General features: G+C 26.7%; 1 protein-coding gene across 1 annotated transcript in view; it reads right to left on the bottom strand.

The window, feature by feature from the left end:
* Positions 1–23,540, bottom strand: part of LOC136977662 (sortilin-related receptor-like) — a 155,282-nt gene that overhangs the window by 26,819 nt on the left and 104,923 nt on the right. The window contains exons 22-33 of the mRNA XM_067273194.1: positions 19,674–19,799; positions 19,480–19,599; positions 18,239–18,478; positions 13,672–13,830; positions 12,813–12,902; positions 11,881–11,958; positions 9,478–9,609; positions 9,257–9,394; positions 8,218–8,344; positions 6,166–6,338; positions 4,606–4,706; positions 2,866–2,976 (exon numbers count right to left, since the gene is read on the bottom strand). Of these exons, the coding sequence (XP_067129295.1) occupies positions 2,866–2,976; positions 4,606–4,706; positions 6,166–6,338; positions 8,218–8,344; positions 9,257–9,394; positions 9,478–9,609; positions 11,881–11,958; positions 12,813–12,902; positions 13,672–13,830; positions 18,239–18,478; positions 19,480–19,599; positions 19,674–19,799 (1,595 nt within the window). The remainder of the gene's footprint in view (positions 1–2,865; positions 2,977–4,605; positions 4,707–6,165; positions 6,339–8,217; positions 8,345–9,256; positions 9,395–9,477; positions 9,610–11,880; positions 11,959–12,812; positions 12,903–13,671; positions 13,831–18,238; positions 18,479–19,479; positions 19,600–19,673; positions 19,800–23,540) is intronic.

The raw sequence follows: 23,540 nt of genomic DNA, 5'->3' as shown, positions 1-23,540 counted from the left end.
AGAATTTTGACAAAAAGCACAGGAGTTATTAAGCTTCAAAGATGGTGAACAAAATCGTGCCTCATGCACACAAATGTCCATACTTAAAGAAAAAAACCTCTGAATTTTTCTTTTGCATTTCTTGATGTTTCAAGGTGACTCGAGTCCAAAAATGCAAAAATCTTGGAGAGTCATTTTTTTGACTGATCATATTTTCCTTCTGTTATATATAATAGAGTCAAGGAGAGTAATAAGATACCAATAAAAACTCAAACTTCCCTACAATACATGGTGTCTACCAAATAGTATAGCATCTCCATATAGCTTAAAGAACTAAAAAAGATCATTTCATCATGCATAGATTATAGTTACTTCAGTGTATTGACTATTAAAATAAATTTACTCTTACAAAATAACTTTGTTTCATAAAATCATTATTTGAAAAATATGTTAAAAGAAAGAATAAAGCAGGTCTCAGATGAGGCCCGTCCCACTGAGCACTGTAAATCTGAAGGTTATAAAAAACAAAATTGAAAATAAATTATTGATCAATGAAGAGATGGTATATGAGAAATTAAACAGTGTTCAGAAGAAATTATTATTATATTTTTATTTATTCTGCTTTATAAGTTAAGCTAAGTTGTTTTTCTATCTAGTAACAGATTATACAATTTAGCATTAGATAATGTCCAAAATGCAAATTTTAATCTGAAGAAAAAGCATGTGTAAAGCCCAATCAATAATGATAAGAAATATTTATAAATAGTGTATGGATATTTTGCAATTATATTACAAAAATAAGTTATTGTTCATATACATTTTCAATCGAAATCAGAATTGTGAAAATATAAAAGGTTTATGTTTCAAGAAAAAAATTCACAAATAGAAAAAATAAACATAAATTTGAGAAATTAAACATTTTTAATGAATTAAAGTTTCTGAAAATTCAGATTCCACAAAGCTACAAAATATTAATTCATTAAAAAGTTTATGCTTTGTATTTTCAAATTATTTTGAAAATTATTAATAAAGAAAATATCAAAGTTAATGCCTGAGTAAAATTTCAAATGTTATAAGATAATTTTTAAATATTCTAAAAAACCAAAAATAGGCACAGAACTGTAACACAATACATTTGTGAAAATAATTACACATTGAATGATTGTTATGATTTACCTATGTGATCTTATCGCGTGGGTGGAGGGGGGTGCAAAAGTGAGTATACAGTTGAGAATCTGAGAAATACAAATGTTTGGATTTCATTATTATTTTTTTATTATCTTTTATTAGTTTGTATTCCTTATTTGTGATTTAATTTGTACATAAGAATAAATGTTTTTTCTTCCTATTTTTTCCATAACAACTACTGTTTACCTACTTTTGCACCCCTGTATATTAAAATTTCTGCCAATAAATTTATAAACATTATTTCATCATTTAAAAAATATCTTTTCTGCAGTTATATAAATATTAATTTCTTTTTATTTTTCTTACATTGAAACTTAAAATCCATATAAAATTAAACATTTATATATTATGTTATAAATTGTACATAAATTTATAAATTTTTGAAATTTTTTTCATTAATCAGTCAAATTTTAAATACAAAAAATAAAAATGAAAAATGTAAAAAAAAATTTCATTTCTTTAATAATAATATGCATTTATTTTTATTAAAAACCAATTATTTATCAAATATTAAAAAAAATCATTAAAAATAAATTCAAAAATAGTATAATTGTTTTAGCAGAAACAAAAGTTAATTACTGAAATAATAACTACTATCAGATAAGTAATTTCCCTTGGATACATTAGCTTTATCAGCATACACCAGATAATCAAATGAAAGCAAAATTTCCAAGAAGCAGCTTCACAGGATAATATGCATTATGTGTAATAAATATAACTTCAACTTTGCAACAATTATATTTTAAGACTTATTTAAATTTTAAGTTCTCACAGCTAGTAATTACTATTTTATTCTATTAATTTATTAATTCTTTTCTTTTCTTTTGAAGACACAATGTAGTGACGTAAACTTAAACACTGGGCGAATTTTTCATCCTTTTTATTCGGTTGGAATAAACCAACTGAATAAAAAGGATAAAAAATTCGCCCAGTGTTTAAGTTTACGTCACTACATTGTGTCTTCGAAAGAAAAGAAAAGAAAAGAAAATACAAAACACGGTTTCCTCAAGATAGAATTTATTAATTATTATTTTCATCCTTGCCACAGCTGTTTAAAGAAAGAAATTCAATAAAGCAAAGATTTTCTTCTATGTAGAAACAATGTTAGAAATAAAAATTTGATTAAAAAAAATTAATACTAAAGACTACAAAATATACTTCTACTAGATGTAATATTATGACTAGCAAGGAAAGCAAACATATTTACTAATTTTATTTAAAAGTATTATGAAGTATTGTTGCAAGGAAAGTGAACCACACATATTGTACTGCAGTCTTAACTTTAGTATACTACATAAGTATAAATATATAGAGAGGATATTATTGCATTTAAATTGAATCATTGAGTCTCATTATTGAATTTTTTTATTGAAAATTTAACAGATATTTAAAAGGATAATGTTCATGTGGTCATTGTTTCAATGAATAAAAAACTAAAATCAACAAAGTATATAATAAAAGAATACAATATGACATAGATAATGTTCGGTCATATTAAGTATGTTGTCATGATAGTCTTCCAAATAACTTTTCATCCAAAACTGAATAGAACAGTATACAGTAAATGCTATTGAAAGTGCCTGATTATTTATGTCTACTATATAATGATTTCAGAATAGTTTATACTGCATATAAAATTTGTGTTTCATAGCTTTCCACAAATATATACATACATATTATACAAATGTAATATCATACCCAAATGGTATAATTAATTCCTGGAACAAAATCATATTGTAGTACTGTCTGAGTTGGAATTATTTTATTTAGTAATTCTATATGTGGTGGTGTTGGAGGGAGAACATAAATCTGAAAAAAAAAAAAAAAAAAAATTCATATTAAGAAGAAGCTTTTCATTTGTAATTTATTTTACAGTATAATTAATTATAATTAATAAATGCAATTAAAACAAATACATCCTTTATAGCTCTAAATATTTAATAACTAGATTAAACAATGTTTCACGGTAAATTAATTCCTTGTGGTTATAAAATATAAAAAAAATAACATTTCTTGAATAGATAATAAAAGGGTGAAAAATAAATTTATGCAAACAACAACCATTAAACATTTTAAATAAATATAATTTACATAGCATATAATGTACAACATAAAATTGTAAATATTAGTAAATTGAATGTCTCATTGATATTTATTGCTTGTCTGAATTAATATTGTAGTATTAGTTTTAATTTAAGAATGTGAAAAAATACAAAGACATTATTCAATTAGACTTATTGCTGAATTAAAGAAGGCATTGAATCATTTAACACAATACTTTATGCAAGTTTTTAAAATATTACTTAATATGGACTACAGACTAGCATGTAACATACATTTATATCCTAATATAATTAGCAAATTTCATTGTGTGTTGGATATAAAGGAGCAACACACATTGTTGCTCCTTTACACAATACATTGATGATATGAAGATACTGAAAATGTTGGATTGTACAAACAAGGTTTGAGAAAAATTTGCAGTAGAAAACAATATTATAGCAAAAACCACAAAAACGTTACAATAAAATTGAGTAATATCTCAATTAAACCTATACACATCAATTGGGAAAATTCACTGAAATACAGGATACTACATAAGTATCCTGTACTCAAAATAGAACATTTATTACATCATCATTCTGCTTTTTACACTTTTTGACATGAATAATAAAATCATTATTGGAAATAGGGTTATTTCTTGGGGTTGTGAAGGTAATTTAAGGTAAATTCTGATTAAATTTTTGTTTGCTTTATCACATGAAAGTTAATGTTGTGACAATGGTGTTTTTCCAGGGCAATAGCATAATTCACTTTGCTGATGTTTGCTTTAAGGCAAGTCAACTGTATCTAAATTATTAACAGTTCTGGATGGAAAGATTGGATGGAGATCTATGCATCTATATGGTAAGTGGAAGTTGTGGATTTAAGTCCTACTCTGGGTCAATTATTTTCTTCTGGAACTTTCTAGATTAAATATTAATTTATTTATAATTACAAAATTTATCAAGAGATGGCACCTAATGTCTACCTCTAGGCAAAATTACTTTAGATTTAATTATTAAATAGTAAGTATATTTTATCCCAATATAATCCTGGCAGATCATTTTTTTGCCATAATAGTTTAAATTATAAATATCTAATCACTTGATGTGGAATAAGATATCTTGTTAACAAATTTATTTACTCGGGTATTTATTTAATTTTTCAAAATCTTCTTCACTAAGTACTGCTGTTATCAAATTAGTGTCAAAACTTTAAATCCATGTATTTCACACTGTTAAAATGACATTTTATTTAACATTTTGACATTAAAAATTTAATGTTTCATAAAAGATACATTTTAATTTAAACATTATGGAGAAAGAAAAAACAGAAAGTAAATTTTCACTAAATTAACCTAAAACAATCTTAAAAAACAGAGAGATAGATTTTTACCTTATATCCTGTTATAACTTCATGAATTTGAGGTGCTGACCATTTTACAAATATTCCTTGTCCTTGCTGTTGAGCTGAAAGATTGCTGGGTGCAGAAGGTGCTATAAAGATTTTAATCACAATTGCATAATATTATAATTAGGTAGAGAAAATATATGTAATAAAATATTAATTTTGAAAACATTTCTATTTTTAATACAAAAATAAATCTAAATAAAATGAAATAAAATTTAAACTAAAAGCAATTCTTTATTTTTGAAACAGAAATTCAAACATATACTATATGATTGTGACATATTTGCAAAATATATTGTGTCTATTAGTCTGAAATAAATCTGTAAGATTTGAGAAATCTTAAACTTTTCTCAAGAAAGCAAGATCATGCAATTTATAGAGAATAATTTCAACTTTTTAAAACAACACACAAAAGTCAGAAAAATACTGTTAATTTCTTATTTGTTTTCAGGAATATATTAGTATCATCAGAAGTTTTTAAGAAAAAAAAATTACCTAAGCTATATTTTCAGTAATATAATTTGGAAATGATATTTTGTGAATATAGTATTATTCAAAAGTCTTTTGATAACTTCTTTTTGGAAAACCATAAAAGGTATATGAAATACATTGCAAACTGGGATTGAAAGAGAAAATCTGAAAATTTTATTTATATACTACAAGGACCAAAAGAACCTGTAATGTGACAAGGTGCAGAGAGAGGTCTCCAGTACCTACAGGCAATTCACCTCTATTCTGTTAGCCTCCCAGGTTATTAAATGTCACCCTTGTGACTTCTTCCTCTGGAGTATCCTCTTATATATGTTCCACTATTGGCAAAGGATTTATTCACATTTAATCAAAGCATTGCAACAGTCCTTAAATGTTTGAACCCAATATGCCAAAAAAAGTATAGCAGAAACTTGGATGTGTGTTATATAGGTGCACACATTGAGTTTTTGTAATTTTACAATGTGTATAGTATAAAACTTCCAGATTTTCTCTTTCAATCTTGACTTCTCAGATATTGTTACCACTTGCAATTTTCCAAAGAAAAATAAAACAAAGTTGTCAAGGAACTATGCAAGATTATATATCTAGATCATCTTACCCATTGTTTACCACAAGTCTGTAATCAGATACTCACAATTAAAAGAAACAACATCTAAGAAAGAGATGAGAAATAAGATAGGGTGCATAATAAATTCATTTTTTATACCATCCATACCAGGAGCTGATTTTCTTTTTAGTTTGCAAATTGAAGTTTTTCGCAGAAAAGAGAGGTGTTTTTATTAGACCATAAGGACAGAATCCTTGCAAATCATTGAAATGTTTAGTAATTTGACAATGATTCTATAATATGCAGTAACTTATTATAATAAAAAAACTGTTAAGAATAAATAATAATGTAAATATGAACTTACATATAAAGCAAAATTTTAGGCTACTTGTTTGTTTATTCTTAAACATCAAACAAGTATAAACAAATTTTACATTAAAATTAACAGTTATATTTTATATAAATAGATTAAAAAAAAAAAAAAAAATTTTAAACACTTTTATTACCTTTGTTTTCTGTTATGACTGTTATATAATCAGAACTGTGAGAGATGTATGAATTGTGTACAAATTTGACATCAACTTTAACTCGATACTTTCTTCCAGGATAAAGTCCAGAAAACGTATAATTTGTATTTGAAGTCCAATTTTGTTTTTTCCATTCCAAATTGTCAAAATCACTACATTAAAAAAAATTAAATACTTTTTTTTCTAGAATATTCTATTATATGAAACGTATAATACTATAATGTTGTTTAAATGTCAAAAAACAAACTTTTCAGGAGAGGTAAAAAAACACTTTTTAGTGAATGAATTCATTTCAATAATATAATAAAATGGTAAAAAAGACACTAGGTTACAAATTCTCTGGAATACTAAAATGGTGTAAATATAAGCCATAACATTTTAAGTGCCACTATCACCACAATATTTTTTTGCATCAGAAAATACTGCATTTAAAATTCAATTCTTCAATAAAACATATTTAGAGAAAAATGGCATTGCACACTTCATATAATTTTAACAGAATTAAAACAAATTTCATTAATAATAAATAATACTACATTAAATTAAATTAGTTATTGATATAAAATAATATTCTATTGTCAAGTAGAAGATATCAAAACAAAATCACACAGATTTTATAGTAGATGGCATTCACTCATGAGAAAAAACTAATTCAAAATTTATGACATTCCATAATTAAAATTTCAATAAGCCATTACATTTAATCATAAGTTGAAGAAATTACTATTTGTTAATAAACTACAAGTCACAGTCACAAATATCATCCCTCTGTTATGAAGACAGTAATAAACATCATAAATAATAAAGTTTAGAAATTCACAAATCCAAAATAAAACATTTTTAAAATATTACAAAATATATTAAAATTGAAGTCAAATATAAAATAAAATATTCTGATGCCTTTTTACATATCTTCATCAAGCCAGGAATATAATGAAAACATTAATAGAGTATAAGTATCTGATGCCAGATGAACTTAAAAATTTTTACATGTTTATGAATGAAGACAAACCTACAAGAAAGAGATGACCCTATATAACCCTTTCTTTTATTAATGTTTTAATTGAGTCCTAGGATTGAAGAAAATGTGTAAGAAGACATCAAAATATTTTATTTTGTATTTGTCTTTGATTTTGATATGTTTTCTAACATTTAACAATAAATTAATGTAAACATATTTTGCATATAAATATACCTTAACAGTTGTACACACATTAATTTATTAAATTAATATTCACATTATAAATATATTAAATAATTACCAAATTACCAACAATTTTTTTAATTTTTATAATGCATGAGATTATTATCTTTTGTTGTTGTTATTACAAATATTATATATTTAAAAAAACATTAACTAATCCAGCACCATAGGCATATCAATAAAGGCATGCAGCACCATAGACCATAATTATATTTCTAAGACATCAAAATTTATTAATAGCAATTTAAAGTTCATACTTTCAAATTAATCAAGGAACATTATAATAAACTTTAAATTGAATTTTTGTACACAGCACCTACTTTAAAGGTTTTCAATACTGTTTATAAAAACAGAACCGATATGCTTGATTTGATGGTATAAACTTAAAATCAAGTTTTAAGAAATGTAACCTCTCCCTAATTAGATCTACCAAAATTTAGTAATTAGATAACTTTTTTTTTTTATAAATATATCACAAATCTGAAATTTTTTCTTTTTCTATAACAATATTTTAAATGTTAAGAAACTCTTCAGAAACAGCTGATATGTGTTTGTAATTAAATATATACTTTAGCTAAGACCAATTACCATAGAACAACATTTTTGAAATTTTAAGTGTTCTAATAAAATTTATATGTAAAGAAAAGATTTAAACAAATAACACACCATCAACTGCTGTAAATCATCAGGTTATAATTTGGCAATAATAATAATAAATTACAGATAAATTTGGCCCTAGATTTAAACAAACAGAACAGCATTCCATTTATTATTTATATATTTCAATTTTCAGTCTTACAGACTAAGTCTACCTTAAAAATATTTACCTTAATAATGGTAAATATAGGAACTCCTTCACCTTATTTAAATCTGGTGATTCCCATGTTATAGTGAAATTTGTAGGTGTTATTGTTTTCTTATCAACCATAAGGTTTTTAACTGCATAATATAAAGCTAGAAATAAAAAAACACCATCAAAATCCTATTATTGAGTGTATAATATTAAATATTACTATATCATCAACAATATATAAATATTATTTTGTAGTTCTAATATTACAATTCATTTGAATATCTACCAATGTAAAATTATAAAATATTGCAATAACAATAAATATATTTTAATGAAAGTTAGAAATATTTTTCACAATGACAATCTTAATGCAATATACTTTGAAATAGACAGAGATCAATAATAACAATAGCAATATTTATATTCACATTTTCTGTAGAAAATTTAAGACAAATAAATTTTATATAAACAAACTAATTTATGTATTCTTTTTTTCCATGTAAGTTATAAATTTTTTATAGGTGTTCCTTTTGGTTTTTACTTTGTTATAAATAAATATAATAAAGTAAAGAACAAAAACAAATAAAAAAAAAATTATTAAAATGTTATAATTGTAAATTTTTGTCTTACATCATACAAACAAGGAAAGGTAAACTGTATATGAATAAATTAACATAATTTGCATCACATTTATAACAAAGAAATAAAAAACTATTAAAGATAAAATAATATTCTAGCACTGGATATAGGTTCTTGGAGTATGTTATTTAATACATCCCGGTGTTTTGGGGTATTATTTAATATTCTAGCTTAGAATAAATTCCTTTTATGTACTATTTAACTTAAAAAAATTAAATTAAAAATATATATTAAGAGATTTGTTTATGTTTTAAAGTAGGAAAATCCTAGTGATTAAGATAATAAATTTAGTTTTTTTTTCCTCTTCTATTTCTACTTTGTGCAAATTGTGTGTGAATTATGTTTTTCATGTCATAACATTTAAAATATTATATTTAATTTTTTAAATATTTATTGAGATATCAACTCTTGAAACAGAAGTACAATATACATACATTCTTCAGGACAATTCTGTTCATCACTTCCATCATAACAATCTTCTCTGTTATCACAATAATTAATGATATGGATACATTCACCACTATTACACTTAAATTGTGTATCAGATTCACACGTATGAGGACTTTCTGTAGCTATTAATGAAAGTAAAACAATATATATGAATATAAGAATTTTACAATTTTATAATTAAAAAAAAAAAATTTATAATACACACATGCTTTTGGCCCACAACCCCATTCATCACTGCCATCTCCACAGTCAGCTTTTCCATCACACAGATCAGAAGGAGATACGCAACCGCTACTATGCACACAACGAAACTGGCTTGTCAAACAAATGACACCAGCTAGAATAGATATTTAAATATATTTTATGAAAAGTTTTAATTATTTTAAACATAAAATGGTCCAAAAGTCAGTTAAGATATATTTCTATTATTGTTTTTTAAGAATGGTTAAAACCAATTTAGGATAGCTGAATGATTCATGATTTAGTCACTTCACTTGAAAATGAATCAATTATGAATTCAATCTTAAAGTATACCTAACTTAACTAACTTTTTGAATCACCGTGTACATTAGCTAGGGATAACGATCTACTTAAACAGTATGGAATACAGTTTGGCATCTCATAGTGCTAAAGCAGGAATAAACAAGATCTTTTCCTCACCATTTCCATATATCTAAATGGTGTACTAACAGAAAGACGTGCTTTTGATTTTTAAAAAAAAAATGCATAAAAAGTCATTTTTTCATATGAAATATATTTAATGTAAAAAAAAAAAAAAGAGAAATGTTAGTATCAAATTCACTAACATACAGCATATAAGAAATGTAGTATTCATCATGTCTATCACAATGAAAAAAATATAATATATTGATAACTCAATGTAATGGAGTTCTTGGGTTGAAAAAAATTTGATCACATTGTACACAAGATCATATCAAATGGAGGACCCTTTTCTGCCATATAAAGAAACAACTCATGTCATATGACAGCCACAGTTTGTCAAGTTACTGTTCACCTATTTAGACATACCTATCTGTCTATCTTATTCTGACTTTTTTCCATATGAAGACAATTAAAGATTAAGCAGTGTTTATGTAGTGGTAAATGCAATATACTGTGGTAAAATTTGATCAGTATGCATAATGTATAAATGGTGTTACTGATTACATTCTCCTGGTCAAAGTTTCCATTTTGTTGCTCTTGTTAGTTAGTTAACAGCAAAACTGTAATATAATATTTTAAGTTAACAAAAATAATGAAAATGGAAACTATGACCTGAATGTTGTTGATAACCCCATTCATAAGTCATATAAATTGATCAAATTACATAAAATCTACTTCAGTAGCACTGGAAACATGTAATATCTTCTAATCATTAAACCTCTTCAGCTTCTGAAAAACAGGTAAAATGTATCAAATTTCACTATGGCATATTGTAAAAAGTATAGGCACAGTTGGCAAAATATTACAAATTGAACCAATCAATTTTGAACTGCGTTGATAATTGCCTGTTTAACTTGGTAACCTATAATGAAATAAAAAACAGTAGAATCTGAAGAAGCTAAACAATAAACTGAGGTCTATGTTGTCTGCATTCTACTAAGTCACCAGTGTATTTTTTTTTTTTTGTTGGAGAATAAAAGTTTCTATAAAAACAAAAGTTGTAACTTAAATGGAACTAATATGAAATAAATAAAAAACTAGTAGCCCGGGATGCCCCCTAGTAGGCATTCTAGCAGCATTACAAATTCCTATGAGGCACATTTGTTGCACTTAATATATGAAAGTTTTGTGCGCTTAATATGTTCCTCTCCAGTGGCGTATTTCTTTGGTGGTGTCATAAAAGGTTTCTATTATCAAAATATTACTTTCCGGGAGTCCACTATATAATTTTCAAAACTATTTCAAAACTATCCATTTTTTCGTCATTTGCCCCTAGTGCACATTACAGACACTCCGTGACAATAATAAATTCCTATTACAAATATACTGAATTATTTATATTGTTATTAGCCAAATGGATAATAATAATTTACGTTAATTTAAATGTTTGAAATATGACACACGATTGGGGCGCCTCCAGTGTCCGTTTTTGGCATAACATTACACGGACGAACAGATGAACACATGTTCAATGGGTTATATATATAGATTTAAATCTATTCCACTTTATAAAAAATAAGCTTTTCTATAGTATAAACTTTTTCAGCATTTATTTCGTTCTGTTGTTAGAACCAAATCTGTGTTTGTAACAACTGACTCTATCCAAGTGTGAAATTCAATTTAATTTCCTTTGGTATCTATATTTAAGATAGCCATATAACTTACATATTTTTAAAAATTGTCAGAAAAATGAAAATTTTAAACAAATCAAAAAATAAACAATTAAGTCTATGAATGCTAAATGATTGATATAAATTAATATCAGATTATTCAGTTTATATACCAATTAAATTGATGATAGCTTTATGAGAAACATTGCCAATTCTATGAAATGATAGATTAAAAAGTTATATATAGACTAATTTAAAATAGTTCTTAAGAAAATATAAAAATATTCTTGAAATTTTGATATAAAAGAAAATATAAAACTAGAAAACACAGATACCTGAACAATCTTTTTCATCTTCACCATTCTCACAATCCTTTGTTCCATCACAAATCCATGAATTCCAAATACATTGTCCTACAGAAAAACAATTTATTATATATGTTATTATTTTTGAATTATAAAGAAAAAAAAAAATATATATATATAAAATTATATTAATTTTAATGTAGAAATAAACTGTCAAATTCACAATATTTACTTAGATCTAATTAAATGTTTTCATTATTGATTTTTTTCCAAATATTTCAAAATTTTCAAATAAAAATAATTCAATTAAAATTAATGTTATAAATAACAATTACTTCTTTCATTACTAATAAAAACTCTTAGCTTAATTATTTTATTTTATAATTTAAAAAATTAATATTTTTTACTAGATAATTTCCATTTAAAAAAAATATAATATGAATTTTAAATTTAAAGTATAAAACTGCAAATATTATAAACATTTTCTTCAACAATAATTCCATTTATGTAATGTTTGTGATTTACAGATACTTTATATATATATAACTGATATATATAAGTTTTTTGCACTTTTAATTTACTTTGCAAAACACAAGCTTCATTATCAGCAGTTACAAAGGTTACATTCATTCACATTATTACAAGATAAAATGTAAATAAACTTAAAATATTTATATTATTAATTTTCCTCACAAAATTCACTATTATTCACAAATAGTTTTATCTGAAATCCATGTCTCAAATATCTCTACTTGTTTTTACAACATTTAATTATTCATGTAAATTTTCATTTTTATTTAGCAATTAATGTTTGATTAACTATAAATTATAATCTATCAGAAACAATATAATAATTATTCAAAAATTTTAACTCATAAGAAGAATGTGCATAGAATATAGTATGCAAATAATTACAATAATTTACTGAGATCGATAATTAAATTTGAAAAACAAATGTTTACCTGAATTGCATCTGAAACGATCTTCACCACAATTTTCTGGCTGCTTTGTAGTTAAAGGAAATCCAGTTGAAGTCAGAACCTTTTCATTTTCTGCAATTAATAGAAATTTATAATTAACAATAAAAACTTAGATTATCTATTTTAATAATAAAAATTCAGTAGTGCTTATTTCTCTTAGCAGCTAAAGTCTTTTAGAAGGTATATCTAAACAAATAATGTTAAAAATAAAAACACATTTCAACTAAATAAAGAGCCAACATAGTTTTGGAAGAAGAAAAATTATTTATCTAATAGCAAATGCAAGAATATATTTCTGTTTTGGAAGTATTAATATATCTGTCAATTAGCATTAAAATATAGATTGGTCTATGTAAGAGTTCAGCAAGTAATAAAACTTAAAAATATATCTAACTCATTTAAGAAAGTCAGTTAATAGTTACTTGTAATAATTTTTGAAGATTTCATGCTTTATCTTCAAACCATTACTTCATGAAAGTTTGTTCTATTTAATCATCATTCAAATTGGAACACAGTTCAGATTTTTCAAAATATACATCTGACATGCAATGACTGAGTTGTTGAAATTAGTTGAAATCGAAAAATGAGTTGTTCTTTCATTTGCATTACTTTAATTGTGATCTTAGTCCTTTGTTTACAGGTACTAGTAATACAGATACTCCCTTACAGTGAGTTGGATATATTTTTAAGATAAAAATTTTTTATCTTATTTATAATCATAAAAATAAATTTAATAATTATTTAAAGAATTAACACTGTGATTATCTTATCATCACTACATAGATACATTATAAATAAAAAACATGCTGAAATTAATGTTAGATAATTCTAAATCACCTACCACACATATGTTCATCAGAATTATCATCACAATCATTTACTTTATCACATCTCCACAAGCCCGGAATGCAATTACCATCATCACACTTAAACATCCATGCAGAACATGAATGTGGTTGAGAAGTACTTGGAGTAATTGGCTTTGGAGTAGTAGTAACAGCTAAGAGGAAAAAAAATAATTTATTAAAAATGAAAATTATTGTTATTTTAAGAACTGATATTTAAAAATTATTATAACCATATGAAACAATTAAATCATCAACCAATATATAACAATGATAAAATTTAGATAAATATGAAAAAGACTATATCAGTTTCCCAACTTAGCATGAAGCACTTCCAGAGGCACATGAAAAAGTTGGTAATGGCTACCATAATAATTTTAAATCAGTATTTTTTAATCTAAAAGAAGTTTATACCTAAATTTAAAGAAATTTTTTAAATTGCTTATGACCATAAGAGTTGCTAGCTAACTTTTTATGGACTGCACAACATTCTATGTATTTCGGAAGTTCTCAGCTTAGTTATGTTAAATTAATATTTATTTTCAGTTGACTAACTTCATGTCTATATTACTAAAATAATATTGTCATTATAGTTAAATTGCAAATTAATAATGAAAAATCAATGATTATGGAGCAACCATTGAAAATTGTTTGACAACATTCTTTAACTGTTTTCAACTTTTGAATGTTGATTATACATGAAATTTTCCATTTACATAAAAGAGTACATAAAGTGCTGTTCTATATTATTGGAAATAAGATAATTTATAAAAAAGTTTTATGTACTATAGATTACAGATTATTATATATTTATTTACAGAATATTTCTAATTTAACTGACATTTTAATTTGTTCATGCTTTTATTAATTAATTGTCACATAATCTTAAAGATGTCAGTACAGTACACTGTTTGTCATTCAGAAATCAATGAGATTCTGTTTTTATAAATACACATTTCTCAAACAAATCTAAATATGTACAATTTTTTGTATTATTCATCACAGTTTAAACATAAACACTAATGATAAATAACCAAATGTGTTTTCTGAATTAGAAAGTGTCATTGTAAGATTTGCAATGTTTTTCTTGTTTATCATTATAACAAAAAGATAATTCGTAACAGTTTCAAATAACAGTGATTTCAATATTTCACTATTTTAATCTGTCCTGCATTGTTCCTGAATATTTTTGTGTTGACCTCATTTGACTTGCCCTGGTGACCACAAATTTCTGCATCAGAACATTTTTGATACTAGATCAGTGGTTCCCCAACCGGTGTTCCGTAAGCACCTCTTAAGTGTTCCGCAGATTTAGTCGCAAATCGGAAAGTGTACAATCGTATTCGAGCCGCCGAATATCAAAAAATTAAAATCATAAAATTTTCATATACTTAAATATATATGTACGACTCGTACTTATGGAGTGTACTACTGTTTCGAATAAGATAAAAGCAATGATAAAAACTGAATGAAATATGTGAAAAACATCAGGCACAAGTTTCTCATTAAAGTTATTTAGGTATATTTTTTCCTGTCTTAGAATTGGCATTAATAATATGAGTAGAGATTTTGAATTATAACTGCTCAATTCTAATAAAATAACTGATGACAAGCTTATGTATTTCATATTAACTTAAGTAAGTGTTCCGCTAAAGAAATTTGCTCACAAATATGTTCTGCATCCTAGAAAAGGTTGGGAACTACGGTACTAGATGTTGCTATGCATCATAATTTTTATATTAAAACAAACTTTCAAAATATAATGTTTTTTGTTTTTATATTTTTCAATATATTTATTTTGTTTATGCAAAATAAAAAATAATTTTTAACAATACAGTAGTCACAATTATTATTTAAAAAAAAAAATTGTTTTTTTTTTTGTTAGGCTTAACATTGACAAAAATCCAACATGGATGCTACATGCAACAGAGAAAAATTTCACCAAGGGGTAGGTTAAAAAAAAGTTTTAAAGAAATTGTTTTTATTCACATGAATGCACTAAAAAGTAAAAAATAACTTTTCTTAGGTTTTCACAGTATTATTTGTATTATATGACCAAAAATAAAATAATTTGGCACTCATGGAAAGCCCATAAACATTGATAGAAAGAGTAAGTAAGAAGAGTATATTTATTTTTTACTTTTTAGTGCATTTATGCAAATAAAAAGTATTTCATTAAAACTTTTTTTTAATGTTCTTTTATTTTGTACTGTTATTTTATACTTTTTTATAACACTGACTTATCATAATTCTTTTTGTTTTAGCACTTAATTGGAAAGTGAATAAAAAATTGAGTTACAAGTTTTTATGTAGACAGTATGACTAAAAAGGAGCAAGGATTTCCCATGTGTAGTGTCATCTATTATCAGATTTTTACAAACTTTAATTTTTCGTTAGTTTTTTGCTAGTTGTTAAAGTTGTTTCGAAACTAAAAAAAATGTATTGTTATCAGGAATACATATGTATGTAAAGTTTCAACTATTAATAGATCAGAAATCGAGAAGTGGATGAAAACTGAGTTACTTTATATGGACAGACAGGCAAATGGAGTAAGTTAAAAAAAAGCATTTAATAATTCAAACAGTTAATCAATAAAAAATTGAGTGATATATTAATAAAAAATAAGTTTAAGAAAGGAAATGTTCTGAAACAAAACTTGAAAACAATAACAATATTTAATGAAAGAGTGTGTTAATTGAATACAGGTGGTCCTCTACTTTTGTACATAATTGGTTACTGAAATGTGTATGAAAGTTGAAATGTACGAAAGTAAAACAATGTAAAAAAAAACATCAAAAAGGGTTTTCAAAATATTTATTTTTTATTGATTAGTATCTGGTGTTTTTTTTTATAAATTTGTCAAGAGACAATTGAATTGTACTCTTCTTTTTCTTTTCTTGATAAAGAGATCTATAACATGCTGTGTCTTTTTCTATTGCCCTTTACATGCTCTCCATTGGGATCACATTCTTCCATGATGATCAAAAATTTGTCAAGATGCATGAAGGCTAACTCAAGACATCCCTGTTCAAGACTGAACCTGTGACACTGAAAATGGATGTGATTAATGTTGAAGAGATGGAGAGGGACTAGTGACTAATAGTTCATGAGAAAGGGAGAATCTACATGATAGTACATGCGTTATGCCACATATATCAATAAAATCAAAAGTCACGAGGTCGTCCACGATGCATTTTCAGTGAAATTAACCTATCCAATTTCAAAATTTCTCTCTGTTGCATGTCTCTCCATGAATTTTTGCCAATGCCTAACAAAAATTTCCTGTATTTGAAAAAAATAATCGTGGCTATTGTATTGTCTGTTTGTAGAGTGTGTCTGTTTGTAGAGTGTGTGAATTTTACTTTGACTCAGTTCTCGGTCCACCGAGTACATACAAATCTGGTTTTTTTTATGCGCGCATGATTTGGGCACTTAATACTCTGTGCCAAATTGCAACTCCTTCATACCTCTAAGCTGGTTACCCAGCAGGCAGTATGATTTTATAAACAAGACATAGTCTTGTCAATAATAATAATAATAATAACTAATAAGCTGTTCACTGAACTATTTTAAATTAAAATTAAATTACTAAGCATTTGATGACAATCAGAAAATGATAATAAAATTACAAATAACAAACATTTTATTATAATAATGTATTGATTGGTATGTCTGCAAATCTTAATAATCATTTTATTTTGTTCCTGACAATGACCATTGTTCAAAAGCTCACATTTTTTATTAATTTTTCTTCAATTAAAGCAATTTTGTTTGAGATGAGTTAGAAAAATTTTTTTTGACAAATTCAAACATATTGAAAATATTAAAAAAATAATAATTAACTTACAAATTAAGGTTCATTTTCCTAATATAAACTATTTGGAGCTCATGCATCCTTTTTATAAAATTGTATTTAAAAGAAAAAAATTATTTCATATATAATTTAAAAGTTTAAATTATTATACAATTCAATACATTTATAATTTATAAGATTCAGAGTGTAAATAACATACATTCAACTTTTATTATTTCTAATAAGAAATGTGGCATCCTGTATTTCTTTCATTTCATAGTAAATTCTAAGATTTTCCAAACAATATGCTGAATTTTTATTGGGCTAAATTATTACTACTTAATCAGAAATATAGCAATTTGGCCAGAGGTAGGCAGTTAAACTGCCATCTCTTGATAAATTTAATAATTAGAAATAAAATAACTTTCAATTTTAATTTAGAATATTCTGGAAAAAAGAACTGGTCTGAAGAGAGACTGATCTTTGCTTCCAGTGCTATTAATTATTTAATTTTAATATAGCCATACTAGTTACTACATTTATAAGAATAATTATACTGGTTATTCTTATATATTATTCTAAGATGCTTGAAAATCATTTTAAGCTTTTCTTTAATACATCATTAATAATAATAATAATGTAATTTTTTCTATATCATTTTTTATGTAATAAACCTATTTTCAAAATAAACTTTGAACTGTTTACTAATCATAACTCAGAGTTTTTCTATAAATCAAATTATAAATATTTAAAATAATATTAAAACTTACTACAGTTTTCTTCATCACTATTGTCTTCACAATCTTTGTCACCATCACAATACCAAGTACTAAATATACAGTGGCCACTTTTACATTTATATTGCCAGTCTTCACATGTTTTAATATCACAGTTATTTTCATCACTTCCATCTTGGCAATCTTTTTCTCCATCACATTTCCAAGTTTTAGGTATGCACTGCTTTGAACTATTGCAACTAAATTCGTTATGATGACAGACTGAAGATGGTGCTAAAAATTATTATTTGTAATTAATATTTGCAAACATTAGACATTTGCAAATTATACTTGACAACTATTTCTAATTACTAATTTTAAATTAATAATAACATCTATAATTTGTATTGGATATCAAATTATTACTTAAAATTTCTTTTCAACATTTTTAAATTTTAGATTTTATCAGAGCAAACAAAGATGTCAAATTTTATAACTATTAAATGAAATTATAAATTGTATTTAATAAATTGGGTATTTAATTTTCTTTAATATTAGATTTTAGAATTATACTTTAGTTGCTTAGAAATTGTTAAACACTATAAATATACCATATTAAATAATAATGATTACGTAAATATTTTATAAATTTATTATTTTATAAGATGAGAGAGAGAGAAAGAATCAAATGAAACATTTATTTGGTGAAGTAGACATGGTAATACTATGAACTATCCATGCTGGTTATTGACTTGCTGTAACAGCTGTAAGAAATTCTTAAATTCCGCAATTTTGAAGATAGCATTAGTTTTGCAATTTGTCTGCTCATGAGTTCGAAGTTCATAAAAAGTTTTAGTAAGAATTAAAATGAATTTAAAAGTTTTAAAATTTACTTTAATTTTTGATTATTCTTTGCTAAGTAATCACCCTGAAAGATGAGCTGAAAGGTTTGAAAGTACTGAGGTCTCATTGGATTTTAATTTAAATTGCCAACAACACAGGGCTTCATTAAACATTTTGATTTGAATATTTTTTTATTTATATGGAAAGAGATAATGAACAGATAAGTACTAATTTTATTAATACTTATCTCTTCTTAGAGAAATACATAAAAAAGGATACATTTTAAAAAGTTACTAATTTTCATATAGTTTTAGTTACTAATTTTTTTGTTTTAGTTTATATAAGAATTTAACTAAAACTTGCACTAGTTGAAATTTGTATTTGAATTTCCTTTGATTAAATTGTAGCATTTGTAATTTTGTAATTATAATAAAAAATAAAGCATTACTTACAAGTACAGTTTTCTTCATCAGATCCATCAAAACAGTCAACATCAAAATCACAACGAAACTTCTCATTTATACATTTTCCATTTTTACAACGAAACTGGCCAGTTTTACATGAAGGATAATCTGTAAACAAATATAATTCAGTAAAGACTACAAGTATAATTAGTCAAAATTCAAATGTTAAGATTTATACTTACTGCAATGTGCTTCATGTGATTCATCAGAACCATCACCACAATCATTTTCAAAATCACAAACCCAACTTGACGGAATGCAATGATTATTTTTACATTTAAATTGATTACTACTACAAGTTGGTAAGGCTAAAAAATTCAAATAATAATAAGTATAATAAGAATTATTAATTTTATAATGTTTATAATATAAAAATATCAAGTTTACAAGTAGCATATCTTATAATATAATCAAGGTGGGTTGATGATGATGATGATGATGATAATAATAAGTGCAGAGCCCAAATGGTTAGGAGTTGAAAGTTGAAATTTGGTACACAGTTAGGGTACATCATGAGAACGTACACCAAGAAAGGATTTTTCGAAATTCTCCCCACGGGGAAAGGGAAAGGATTAAGGCTTATCCTAAAGAACTCAGCTTCTACTGTACTATTTTAGATGCAATTTTTTTATTTTTAACTGCATTTTGGTAGGGTACCATGTGGGGATGAAAGAAGTGTATTTCTTAACAATGGAAGTGTTAAGAGAAAGCAACATGCAAGATTTACAGGTGCAGATGCGGTTTTGACATGAATACGTCTTTAAATATGCTTCTGTAGTGGGAGGCAATTCAGAAAACTGATGATAACAAAATTGGGGGATATAATTTGGCATTGCAGCTACATATCTATCATCTACATCCAAAATTTAATTACACCACTTGATAGTTAAAGGATCAAAGAATTCATTACGTTGAGTGAGGACTGTGGTGCATTGTGCACAGCGGAGGGGGAAGCGCTGCCATTTTGAGGTCGTTTCGCCACATCACATATTTTCCGTTTAGTATACATTTTGACCTGGAGAAGCTATGACACTTGTTTGCGTTTCAATTTACAGCTCTTGTCAATATTTATCGATTGCATACACAAAACATTAGTATAGAATAGTTATGGTAAATATATATAGTGTTAAAGTTAAAAATTAAGAAAACTTAATACAATACTCATCAAAAAGACAAATTAAAATATAGAAATCATATACGGTTGAAAAGGGCTTCTCAAGAACAATCCAGTGATACCCATAAAACACCATATGACAGAGTGAAGTGGTGCCGGGAACGTAAAATACTCGGCTGTGTGTACATCCATCTGGGCACAGCATTAGCAGAAATTAAGCTCTGTATGTTACGATCATTGCTAAAGTATTCTGAAAACATCATTAAGATTATACCTGAATACAAACCAGATCTCACTATACCAATCATGATTGCCAGAGACTTTAATGTCACTGTCTCGCAAGACTTCTTGTTGCCCGACTTCATGCTCAATGAGTTTAATTTGTCTTATATTGAAACTCCTCCAACAATGCTAGGCAATACCTGTATTGATTTAATGTTCACCAGAAATCTCGATGTATCCTGTATGCCATTTATATCATACTTTTCATATCACAGACCTATCATTAATAAAATTATAACACTAATTATTTGATTTCTTTCCTGAACCCAATGAAAGGAAAATGTTGCGATCATAAATAAAAGATGGAGATCCGAAGGACTTCTTACTGTTAAGGAATAATTATGACATACATATAATATGCTCAAAGAAAATATTACCCATTAACGTACACGTATTCATGTAAAACACGTGGCCATGTCCCCGACACAACCACACCCCCTTTTTATTGCATTTTTGTGGGAAATCAAATGTATTTTTAGACCCATCTAAAAATTCTCTAATTAGTCTGGAAACAGGGTACCTAATTCTTGCATTCTGTGAAAATGGGTAAGATTGGCTACAATGTAATCTTAATCTTCACTATTGTTACTTTTTGCCCAAGCAACGCCGGACTTATCTGCTAGTTATATTATAGTATCTTCAAAAATATTTGATGGAATATAACATTCTTCAGAATATATATATGTCGTATTATTTTGCAGTCGTAGTCGTGGGGTCGAGTGTAGGGTTAGCAAGACAAAAGAAAATTGGAGACCATAAAAACACGTCCGTTCACTTTCAGGTCCTCACTCGAACTCTCCTTTATTCTTTATTGGTGTTGTTAACCTCATTCCAAAAGGGGTGAGATTAACAAAGTAAATTACAGAAAAATATACAAAAATATATACAAAATTTAAAATATGTTAAATGCCCCCCTCCTGAAAAGGCGACATCATGGAGCCTCAGGGAGGTTGGGCTGGGTGTTATACAATTTATCGGCTTGAACTCTAAAGTTGGTTGGATTATAATACGGTATAATTTTATCTACATTCACAATATCAGTTAATTTATTTAATGATTGGACAGGTCTGTCTATTTCTACGTTACAAGGAGATACTATCTTTAATATGGTGAAAGGTCCATGATACTTTGGAGCAAGTTTTCCTTGGTCGGGATGGAAAAAGGTTTGTAGTAGTATTTGGTCTCCTACTTTGAAGTTTGGAGTTTGGTGTTGACTATTATATTTATCTCTGCTTCTTTCATGAGCTATTTCGGTTCTTTCGGTGGCAATCTTACGTGCTTCACTGAGAGGGGGATAATTCAAGTTGTCAGGTGAATCGGGGATTTCTCCGTACATTAAAAACATTGGAGGGAATCCTGTTATAGTATGAGGCGTTTGATTGTATTCTTTCACAACGTCACGTAACATTTGAGTCCAGGATCGTTTTGGATTCTCTGAATATTTTATTCTTAGTCTAGAGACAAGTGTGGCGTTTAGTCTCTCAACTATCCCGTTGTGCTGAGGTCGCTGAGTACTTGTTAGATGTTGTTTGATTCCATTCTTTTCTAAATATCTTCTGAATCTAGAGGAGGTAAATGAAGGTGCTCTATCTGTTAGTAGACGTTTCGGGCTGCCTGTCTGTAATATTTTGCCTAGACAATCTATGTAGGCGTTTATAGAAGTAGATTTGGATGGAAAACACCAAGCAAACCTAGAAAAGTGATCGATGGCAACATGAAGGTAGCCTTTAGTAGATCCGTATCTTTGCATTCCAGAGACAGTGTCCATAGATAACATGTCAAATGGAGCTTTTGATGAAGGTAAATCACCTAACAAGCCAAACCTTTTATGGTTGTATGTCTTTGCTTTCTGACAAGCATCACAATGTTTAACAAACTCTACAACATCGTTGATGACATTCGGCCAATAGTAACGTGGACTAATTAGTTTCAGCATCTGTGTTATACCTGGGTGACCATAGTGTGCATGTGCCCTGGATAGCACCTTGTATTGAAGCGATGGAGGTATGACTTTCTTTGTAAATCCCTTCTTTCTGATACAGATTACATCTTCACGATCTCGGAAGAATTTGGGTGAGGTGAGTAATGAGGTATCCTGGTTGGAAAGGACTTCCTCAGTGGTAACAAAATGGCTCACGGGGGCTCTGGATAAATAATCAGCTTCTACATTCTGGCTTCCCTTCTGATGTTTAATATCATACTGATACATGCTTAGTTTCAAAGACCATCTAAATAACCTTCCAGATGGGTTTTTTATACCTTTCAGCCACTGTAAAGCCTGATGATCAGTGTGTATGGTGAAATAGATATCATGAAGATAAAAGTGAAACTTTTCAATAGATGCTACAATTGCAAGGCATTCTCTCTCACTAATGGTGTAGCTTTTTTCATATTCACGTAAGGACCTGGAGAAATAGGCAATAGGAAGTAATCCTTTAACAGGGTGTTCCTGTTTCAAGATACTCCCTATACCATCTCCGCTAGCATCTGTATAAAGATGTGTAGGAAGCAAAGGGTTATACATGTTTAAGATGGGTCTGGAGATAAGTGCTCTTTTTAATTTCTCAAAAGATTCTTGACATTTAGTCGTCCAAACCCAGTTTTGATTTTTCTTTAGGAGCTTATTTAGAGGAGCTCTTAAATTTGCATAATT

The sequence above is a fragment of the Centruroides vittatus genome, unplaced genomic scaffold, assembly GCF_030686945.1.
Source record: "Centruroides vittatus isolate TY-2023 unplaced genomic scaffold, ASM3068694v2 contig_466, whole genome shotgun sequence".
Classification (NCBI taxonomy): Eukaryota; Metazoa; Arthropoda; class Arachnida; order Scorpiones; family Buthidae; genus Centruroides; species Centruroides vittatus.
Note: the sequence above shows the minus strand (reverse complement) of the source record. Positions and strands in the feature narration are given on the sequence as shown.